Source organism: Stylophora pistillata, chromosome 7 (genome assembly GCF_964205215.1).
Source record: "Stylophora pistillata chromosome 7, jaStyPist1.2, whole genome shotgun sequence".
NCBI lineage: Eukaryota > Metazoa > Cnidaria > Anthozoa > Scleractinia > Pocilloporidae > Stylophora > Stylophora pistillata.
In genome coordinates this window covers 26668217-26678686 of record NC_142525.1, presented here as the reverse complement: position 1 = coordinate 26678686, position 10470 = coordinate 26668217, and the positions used below count along the sequence as shown (strand labels likewise).

At 37.9% G+C, this 10470-nt stretch overlaps 1 protein-coding gene and 2 long non-coding RNA genes across 16 annotated transcripts in view; 2 read left to right on the top strand and 1 right to left on the bottom strand.

Moving 5' to 3' along the window:
- Window positions 1-396: 396 nt before the first annotated feature.
- Window positions 397-10470, bottom strand: part of LOC148727278 (uncharacterized) — a 215138-nt gene continuing 205064 nt past the window's right edge. Inside the window, exons 1-6 of one of the 9 annotated variants that reach the window (XR_015989441.1) lie at window positions 4904-5782; window positions 4637-4770; window positions 4134-4197; window positions 3820-3936; window positions 2371-2876; window positions 397-2130 (exon numbers count right to left, since the gene is read on the bottom strand). This is a non-coding gene — a long non-coding RNA (uncharacterized LOC148727278). Of the gene's footprint in view, window positions 2131-2370; window positions 2877-2925; window positions 3937-4133; window positions 4198-4580; window positions 4771-4903; window positions 5783-10470 lie in introns of those variants that run through there. The other 8 variants (XR_015989443.1, XR_015989444.1, XR_015989440.1 and 5 more) reach the window with 8 other exon arrangements.
- On the top strand, window positions 5813-8239 carry LOC148727293 (uncharacterized). Of its 2 annotated transcripts, none has more exons than XR_015989447.1 (3): window positions 5813-6168; window positions 6963-7025; window positions 7123-8239. It is a non-coding gene; the product is annotated as an uncharacterized LOC148727293 (long non-coding RNA). The 2 variants fall into 2 exon arrangements; XR_015989446.1 differs by lacking the exon at window positions 5813-6168 and adding an exon at window positions 6413-6753.
- The window catches only part of LOC148727288 (uncharacterized), a 20831-nt gene continuing 19541 nt past the window's right edge, over window positions 9181-10470 (top strand). For 2 of the 5 annotated variants that reach the window (XM_088727172.1, XM_088727171.1), the window contains exon 1: window positions 9191-9481. In XM_088727172.1, the coding sequence (XP_088583298.1) occupies window positions 9314-9481 (168 nt within the window). In that variant the 5' untranslated portion in view covers window positions 9191-9313. The other 3 variants (XM_088727170.1, XM_088727173.1, XM_088727169.1) reach the window with 3 other exon arrangements.

The window sequence follows — 10470 nt, the reverse complement described above, 5'->3', positions numbered from 1 at the left end:
GCCTCCGAAACCAACTGAATATTTTTCGAATTTTTTCATCATTACCAAACTTGAATATAAACTTGCGCGAAGCCTACTGATCAAAATGATGCGGCCTCATTCTTTAACTTACGCAATTTAAGATCGAGCTTGAGAGAGACTCATATTTTATTCATGTAGTTACAGTATGTTTAAGAAAAATCCATATATTTTTATTGATCAATAAGCAAGCAAATAGCAAAGAGATCTGCAGAATTTTCGAAAGTTGTTCCTCAGCAGACAACGTGAACAACGCGCTTGAATAATTCATCATCCCTGGGAAACGTTTCCAAGTCACGCCACAGATATTTACTTCGGCCAAGTTCTGCATGGAAATGTTCGATAGTATAGTAAGTGACAACGATAACACTATTCTAGTTTTATATTCTGGAATAATAGCGCAATTTCTTTATTTAAAATAGTTACTGAAATTTCCTTTAAAGCGAGAAGGCACAGCTTCTCTCGACTGTGCTGCAAACGGAAACTTGTATGTCAACAGGAGTGCGGCATATGACTTTAAAATCTCCTCTCCTGTTACAATCTCTTGATTGTAATATATGATGCTAAACAATCAAATAAAAGACTAATAAATGTTTTTTTTTTAAGTAAGAAAGTCATATTTGCCTAATGTTAGCAAATCTCCAAAATAAACGACAGAAGGGAGAAACGATACGATTCTCCCATCAATATTTCGCCAGCATGCTTCTCTTTAAACGCAAAATTTCCAATTTCTACCCAGAATCTGGAAAGTTGCTTTCATTTCTTAGCTTCCTTGATTAATTATCTTGTTTGACGAGCTATTAATGATGGTATACTTGCCTGAATGGCTGCCTACAGCTAGAATTGCGTGACAGGTGTAGTTGAGAGAAGCTTTCACAGTGGCAGATTTCAAAAGGCATTCCAGACAAAAGTATGGCAGTACTCAAAGGTTTTTTTAATGAACTTCAGAGATGAAATGATGGACAATAAAGGGGCGTTCAAATTGGTGTTGTAGCTTTCTGGCAAGGAGAGATATTTGATCTCAAAGTTACCAAATATTTGAGCAGAGTTCACGACGAGCTTTATACGACTTTGAATTTCTTGACTCCTACCGATTTTGCGCTATTGAATGGCGCAAAGTCAGGAGGGGGTCTAGTTTTTCTTCACGTAGCATCTCTACCGGCAAAAATTTAATGAAGGATTTTCACTAGAAAGGTGTTGAGAAGTGAGGTTCGGCACATGGCTATCTATCAACAGATTTAATTTGACACGTCAGTCTAGACAACATTATGAGGTAAGTATCGAGTGCGCTCCGTAGATCACAAAATGTAGAAAATGTATCTTCTCAACGTAAACAAAAATTACGAGACGCCCATATTGAAGTGTGCGTCGTTCCCTTTATGTTGAGCCAAGCAGGAGCACTTTTAGTAAAGAAATCTTTGAGAAAAAGTAAGTATTATAAGTACGAACCTATGAGAGAATTATTAGCTAGTACGAACATAGTTCTCAAAGCCATTAATCAATCGATCGATGATACAGCGCGCGATAGTTGCTTTTCTTATCAGAGTAGGAAAACAGTAACCTTGACTCTTAGCAGAGCGTATTATTTTGTGGTTCCTGCTTCTACATTCAACAGTTACCTAAAGCCAGCTGAAAGATGCTACAAATTAACATGCGAGAGGGTCAATGTGGCGAAAAAAAGTTCATTTGAAATTTTTTCACCCAGCAAAAAGGTTCAGCTATTTCTAAACTGGAAAAATATTTATATTTTCTAAAACTGGCCTCTTGGCTGGATTGAGGTGCACTGCATTCTGAAGTATTAAGGATAAGGCTTCCATCTCTTATTTTTGTAAACATTAGTCGCCATAATTCCCAGACTAAAAATGTTACTAGCGACACTCAGTCCATGTTGTCCCCCTCTCAACGAGTTCTCCTTCATCGACGTGCTGAAGCCACCCATATGAAAGGACAAAACTCTTCGTATGTCCTTTAAAACTTACAACCTTGGTGACGTGGAGCGAGCTCTGTCTGACCAAGTTAAGGTAAAGTTGTGCTTGACAAAATCCTTCATTGGCTCCACAGAAATAACAAACGGTGTTGTTTAAATCTGTCGGGGCAAGCCTGCTCTAGAAGCTGCAAAAAAAAAAAAAATGCAAAATTCCAAGAAAGCCTCTCTGCAGTCACAACCAGTCATAGATGTTGGAGAAGAAACGGAACTATTAGATAATGTGAATTCATATGGTATCCAATTTTTGAGAATTCAACAAATAGAATTATATGGGAGAAGCCCAATCTATAAAATATATGACAATGTAACTAAGAGACAAATATATATGACTCTTTTGACAACATATCTTTTCTTTTCTTGCTTACCTACATGTTAATCTTTCTCAAAGCACTAAGAAATGTCACTCCAAGGTTTCCATCACAATAATACACCACCTAGGTAGAAACAATATAGGCACTGAATAACATCAAAACCATTATTATAGACATTCATAGTTACTTGTATTGTACTACATACAGTGGATAAACACATACATGTAGATGCCATCAAATGAGACATTCAGTTTTTATTGTGGCTTAATCTTGTTAAGACTGAAATATTTAAGACAACCACTCACAGTAACGATTCAAATACATGTAGTATGAAAAATACTTTTGGCCTCATTGTAGAATAGGTAACAACAATATTCTTTTGCTTGCTTTAAGTAGTTGAATGAAGACTGAAGTGATCATGTTAAGTTCATTATAATTTCCACTTTTGTGTGCAAATGAGAACCACATGGAAAAAATTACCATACAATCATCACTAGATAGATAAGCCAAGCTCCTTTCCTGTTTCAGGCAAGCCAAGCAGTGATCTCAACATTTATTCACTAAAAAAAATATGAAAATAAAGAACCAAAATTGTTCATATGATATTACCCTGTTAGTGCCTGGCAATCACCTGTAAAAATTAGACTTCCACAGAGTCCCAGCTTAAAATAGGTGAACCTTTTGTCTGCTCTAGAGAACGAAAGTTCCAAAATTATTGTCCTCTGGTTACAAATTAGGATATTATCAATCAAAATATAGACTTGTTTATGTGTAATTACATTACCATTTTAGTGCCCAAGAAACACCTGAGGGTAAAATTCCCACAGAGTCACAGCTTGAAAAGCCGAGTTCCTCTACTGTTTCAGGCAGGCCAAACAGTGATATCAACAGTTTTTCATGCTCTAAAAGCTAATTTCAAAAATGGTTCAAGTAAAATTGATAACATTTTAGTGCCCTAGAAACACCTGAGGATAAATTTCCCACAGAGTCACAGCTTGAAAAGCCAGGTTCCTCTGCTGTTTCAGGCAGGCCAAACAGTGATACCAACAGTCTTTTACTCAACACAAATTAAATTCAGTAATGGCTCATGTGGAATTAATAACACTTTAGTGCCTAAGAAAAACCTGAGGATAAATTTCCCACAGAGTCACAGCTTGAAAAGCCAGGTTCCTCTGCTGTTTCAGGCAGGCCAAACAGTGATATCAACAGTCTTTTTACTCAACACAAATTAAATTCAATAATGGCTCATGTGGAATTAATGACACTTTAGTGCCCAAGAAACACCTGGGGATAAATTTCCCACAGAGTCACAGCCTGAAAAGCTAGTTTCCTCTACTGTTTCAGGCAGGCCAAATGGTGGTACCAACAATCTTTTACTTACAACAAACTAATTCCTCTAATTAGTTTGAAAGGGAAATTTTACCATTTTAGGGCCCAAGGAACACAGAGCTGCTGTTTGAAAAGCACAGTTCCTCTGCTGTTCCAGGCATGTCAAACACTTACCAAAGTTTCCAGCTCAAATATTTTGTTCCCAAAAAGTACCTGGAGATGTCATTTCTCACAGAGTCACAGCTTAAAAAAGCCAAGTTTCTCTGTTACTTCAGGAAGGCCAGACAGTAACTGAAATTGAAAAGGACAATTATTAACACTGACAGTGAATTATTTGAATGGTGCAAAAGTAGTGGCTACATGTAGTGGCCCATTCCATAAAAAAAGAATTAAAAACTCAAAAAGAAGCCCATTTAATGATCTGAATCATTAACTTCTGTCAACTATTCAAGAGTTTTAACTTCCTCAAGTCATCTTTTGGATCAGACATAATTTCTTGATTAAGGTTTTGACTTCAAATAGTATCCACATGTATCCATCCAAAGAGGAAGGCTGTTAAGAATACAAAGGGGAATGGTATCTCAATGCTAAAATTGGTAAAGGAACAAAGTGGATATTCCAAGGGGTAGGTGGCTCACACCAAAAACCTTCTGAAGGGGATGTAGGGATACCTGTTTTCTAGAAACATTGACACTGCTTAGCCTCAAGTTTTGTTTGTTTAGTTTTTGTTTTTGTTTTTTTTGGGAAAAAGTGTTCAAATTACCCTTAATGTATGACATAACAAACAGAGTTCAACACTGAGTCCATGCCCAGCTAGCACAAAATTTTTTTCATTGACTTTTTCAAGAAGCATGTATAGTCAAATGTAACTAAGAAAAAAATAAAAGTAAAATGATAATTTACAAAAATTATATTTAATAAAATATGACCCAAACCTGAAAAGGTTAAAAGTAATTTTTTATGTAAAGCATAATCCAATCTGAAATGCAACCTTTAAAGTTAGCTTTGTAATGTTTGCCATCAACAGTGAAGCCTTCTTCTTTCAGAACTTTATTCTCCTCATTTAGCCAAACAATCAACTTCTTTGTGATAGCTAAATCAATTGGAACAATTCCAATTCTCTCCCTGCAGTACAAACAAACAGTGTTATCATTATCAGCAGCAGCATCGTGCAGTACATGTATGTGCACAAATTGAAGGTGGATTTAAATGTTCATCTTAGATTCAGCCATTTAGATAACCCAAATATTTCCCTTACCAGTAAGAGGTCTTCCAGCTCGTTTCATGAATAAACGAGGTCCTATCAATTTATCCAACCTCAGCAGATCTTTAAGCGGTCGCTTTATATCTGAAAAGAGACAGGCGCGACCACTGTGTCGGCTATACTGTAGCAGGCGTAGTTAGTGGCGTCTCCAATCCAAGCGATCCAAGCTGTCTTGAGCTGCCGCGAAAATTCGATCTTCCAGCCATTTCCGAGTCAAACTGGTGAAAATTTAATAATTCTCTCACCAACCTAAATTGATCTGAAGCAACCACTAGCTATTCAACGAGATTTTTTCGTCGTAACGCTCTTCTAATTATTCTGAAGAGGGCTGAAACATTAACAGTGTCCTTCTTTAGCAACGAACCAAACCACGGTGGGTCGACCTGTCCACCATTTCCATCCACCAGATCGCGGACGCATACTTCTGCAATGTCCTCAATCACTCCTCATGAACTCTTTTGATTTACAAAACCAGTCGTTTGATACAGTGTACCAAGTTTTGCCTGGATCGAGCGACAGTCCGAAAATTCGGCGAAGAGGATATCGCTTCGCCGCCATATCTCGTTCGCGCCAATTTTTGTATTACGCGCGACGAAGCACTTTGTAAAATATTAAGTGTAATTAGAGTCGACAACAAACCATTTATGGATACATGATCTGGTTTTCATTTGTACAGCGCACTCAAGATATATTTAGCACCTTCATCCACCGCAAACTGTGCAGTCATGACAGATCTGTAATTTTGCTAATTCGATTTTCTTGACTACCCCGGAAATTAGAACACATACCCAGCTGTGAATTTCAAAGTCGCATAAAGCTCGTCATGTAGAGGGAACTGGTTATGAAAGCCGGCGAACTTCAAACGATGGAACTCTTAGTGTTGGCTTATGGCAGGTCACGTGACCGCGAAGGTGCACAAAATATGAAGATGGCGACCAGCGAGTAGCCTAGCTTCGAGTTTATTCTTTTTTTACGGATGATCTAGAAATAATCTAACTGAAATATTATCTTAAGAGGATTCATAAGTGTGTCAGGGGTCAACTGCTCCGTCCTTGGCTGCGGATCGTGCAGACGATCTAAGGGAATAGGAATTTTTGAGCTGCCTGTAGCGAAAGGCGAGGCTCATCGAAAATGGCGCAACGACTGGCTCGGAGAAGTCATAAAAGCACGCAAAATCGACCAGGATTTCAGGGAGCAGATAAAAAACGACAAAGTACACGCTTGCGAGAAACACCTCAAACCCGAGGATATTGAAATATGTAAGTATCGCTTTATTTTCAGTCCAACATGTTAAAAGAAAGCTATTTCCAATTCGGTCAGTACAAAATGCAGACTGCAGATTGCAGATTGCAGACTGCAGACTGGGTATAAAATGCAGACTGGGTATAAAATGCAGACTGAGACCAAAATTGGGTATAAAATGCAGACTGACAGCAAAATTCTCGTTTCGTGCAATACGCGATATATTTTCATCGTTAACTCACCCCCCAGTCATGTAAGCGCCTTTCCGAGTTCGTTTCCTTGCAATTTCCTCTCTATATGCATAGACTGTGCTCAGTCTATGTGAACAGTCCGTTTATTTGTTGCGCTGAAACATGACAACACGTTCGATCGTAGAGCCGCCATCTTGAATAATCCGAGCAAACCCGAACGATAGCGATTTCCTATTTGTCATTACCGCTGGCCCATGCATGTATCAAATATGGCGGCTCTACGATCAAACGTGTTGTCATGTTTCAGCGCAACAAATAAACGGACTGTTCACATAGACTGACCACAGTCTATGCATATGGAGAGGAAATTGCAAGGAAACGAACTCGGAAAGGCGATTACATGACTGGGGGGTGAGTTAACGATGAAAATATATCGCGTATTGCACGAAACGAGAATTTTGCTGTCAGTCTGCATTTTATACCCAATTTTGGTCTCAGTCTGCATTTTATACCCAGTCTGCATTTTATACCCAGTCTGCAGTCTGCAATCTGCAGTCTGCAGTCTGCATTTTGTACTGACCGATTTCCAATTATTATTGATGCTTTTTATTTGTTGATAGGTTTAGAATAACAAAATGTGGCTGACAGGATCAGTGCACAGGCAGTTGGATTTTTTTTTAATGGTAATCTATGACAAATATCTCCCTACTCAAACTATTCCAAATCATTTGTGGTTATATTATTAAATCATCCATATTAATAATCAACATTTTGTTACAGGTTTCAGTTCTTCATCAGTTTGGTTACAATAGTAACACTTTTAGAATAGAGAGATCCATTTTATGTCAGAGTGACAATACCAAAGGAAGGAAAGATAGGAAGAAATATTGGGAACAGGTTACCGATGCCAAGTTGCCATGCCGAAAAAAAGTCAAACTGTAAAAATGCTGTGTACTAGCATGACCGCCACAGCCACAGAATTTTGAAATTTCCTGACAAAAGAAGAATTTTTTTCCCTTGATCATTAATTTTCCTGACCTTTGTCTTGCTAGTCACTTGGCTGAATAGAGCAATTATTAAAAAAATGCACCACCCTGTTGAAGACAACTACAATTGCAGGGTGAGTCCCTTTTGAGGATGCTCATCAGTGGAATTCCGGAGTATTTAAGCGAAAAAGAATTTCACATTGCTTGTTAGATTTTTCATTGGAATTCTAGGTTTGTCAGGGTCAACAAAAAAGTCAAGTTTGTGTGACTAAAACTAGAAACCTTGTTAGGGAGGTTTTAATTTTTTTGTCATATGTACTTCTAAAAAATATTATCCAGACCTCCCCCACAGAGGGGATTTTTCCTGACCCCCTCCCAACACTCTGGAAATTGCAATTAAGGTTCATACATTTCCTTGAAGTTTTTGGCCTTTGAGATCCCCCCATCCCCAAGAATTTTCAACCCTTTCTTTAAGCAGAGTATGACATTTTCTGGAACTACACAATGCCAATTAGGTTGTAGCCTTGCTTCTGCAGTCCTACAAATGTAAGATGACAAAAAGCTTAGGGAGTTTTTTTAATGTGAAATTGAGAAGAACATTGGCATGCCATCCACAAATGCCAATATTAAATAACAGACCACTTTTTCACAATCAAACAGTGATTACCGGGATAACATGTTTTTACAATTAAATAATTCATAAGTAGTCTTCCATAATCCTCCAAATTCCATTCAAACAAGCTATGATTGTATTTACAAGAAGTTCCACATTCACCTGAGAAAGTTTTACTTTGGCATTGTTACATTGTTTGGAACTAAAAATTAGAAACTAGGTTCTCTTAATAATGTTGTAAAAAACTTTGCTATTTGTTGTTCACAAAAGTAAATTAAATATAAATGGAGAGCTTTAACTTTGCTTCCCTTGTTCATTTTCTTAGCAACTCTGGCTAATGTCCTTGCAAAGAGACTTCCCCTTTGTTTGCTTCATTTTGATCTTGCTTTTCTCAATCACATCCTTTGTGAAGGAGAATGAGTGTACCCATACATACAAAGTCATAATGCCATGCAATACATCTTTCATCAGTTATGATCAATCCATAGTTAGAAAGAACATCACTATCACTAGTAGTTTGAGAGTTATTGTAACAATGTCAATTCCTTGTGAAGCCATTTTCTGAGCTAGCTGGCGGAAGTAGTGTTCTGCCACTACAAAAATCTTCTGAGCTGGCTCTGTAATTGACCATAGCCCACCACGGTTCAAACTTGAAATCAGATTTTGCTTTGAATCATCGATATACTCAAGTTTGGCAGCCTTTAGTATTGCCATAGCTTGCTGGCTCTCCACAGTACCAGTTCTTGCATGTTTCTTGTACAAATTGTGCAGCACATAACCTGCTAGGTATTGCAAGCCAGCCCTTTCCCTCTCAGATAATACTATTGTTCTTATCGTGTGAAGTTTGCCGGCTTTCATAACCAGTTCCCTCTATTAACTCTGATTTGAGTGAATGGAAAAGTGTGAAAACACACTAATTTATTCACCTCTGTTGATTGACAAGCCGTCAATCAAATCGATTGAAACTTGTATAGTAGGTCTATTAAGGATGTACCAATATGTACGTAAACCGTCACAGTAATTTGTTACAGTTGCAGTAAGAGCTTCTTACACTTCAACTATTTTGAGGGCATTTTTTAGACAAGTAAAAAACTTGAAAAACCGTGGTGGGGTGGTCTATCTCCCCCCTGAAATAGCCAAAGCAGAAACCAGTTTGCCATTTTGAGTTTTGGTAAGATCCTTTGAACCGGCAAAGTTTCATTGAAATCGGCGAGGTGGCATGTATCACGACTGCCCTGTGCGCATGCTCTCGTTGACACGTTCTTAGGAGGTGTGATCGGCGCATCATGAAAACTTAGAGGAGTTTTCAAAGGTTGTAAACCTGACATTGACAAAGTTTTGAGCAGAAGTATTTAATTTATCGGTGTGCAACATGAGTGCATTACCAGACATTGACAAGATCGACGACATCGTGGAGATGGCAACCACAATGGCGTCGCTAAAAATCCCGTCCAAAGGGCTGAAAACGTTGGACGAAATGAAACAAAGAGTGAAAGAGACACTTCGGTTAGAGAAAAAGTCGAGTTGGACAGCAAAGGAGGTGAGAGTTTTACAATTTCTTGTTAAAATATTAGCTACTAGCAAATTCCATTTCTAAAGGACGTTTTCAGTACAATGGCCTATCCAGATGCGACTGCTAATAAATGGTAGATGCAGATCATATCGAGAAATTCAGTCACGAATTGTTTAAGAGCTTTCTCATTGCTAATATCACCATGGCTTACGATTAATGCCATCTATTCAGCAGTGGCATCTCAGCAATGAGTAGTACTAGAGGAAACCTTATTCTCATGGACGGAAATAGTAGCATTCACCCACCAAATGTTTCTCCAAGTTCAAACTTAACAACACGTACGCGTAGAGCTTACCACAGAGTCGATAGTTACTCTGATACTTTCATATTCAACAATTACAACTAAGTGTTAGCAAAATGATTTTAAATAAGAAATTGCAAAGTTGTGCTTCGGCAGTGAGAGGTAATTATGCATACTGATGTTCTTAATTTGGGAAGCTTGGTTAAGCAACGATCGAGCCTCAAAGGCTCGAGTACAGAGATGCGGCTCTTACAACGTCGAGGATTGATAAAGTTTGTTAACTTTACTTCAATTCTGCCTATTCTGGACCAATTCTGTGCTCTGTGGATAAATTAAAGTTCGGTAGTTTAGGAAACATTGGCTGTTTTATTAGGTTTACATTTCTACATTTTCTTAGAAAAGCTTGCATATATAATTTCTCTAAAATAAATGTCAACAAACTTAACGCCCGGAGTAAACAAATGCTTTTCTACGGGAAAAGGAAGCCACAAATTCATTCTGCTATTCGTAATTATCTACAAAGAGTTGGAGTCCTTCGCTGAGGATAAATTGTTCGGAAGGATCTTGGCAACAGCTGCTTTTGCTATGCATCAACCTTGCTTTGTTGACATAATCATACATGCAGTCACGGTTTTATTCTATTCTTGTCTAAAGATTAATTCATGGTTGTAAGAGTTACAGATAGTTGGGTCTATGAATTGTAAATTCTCGGTTA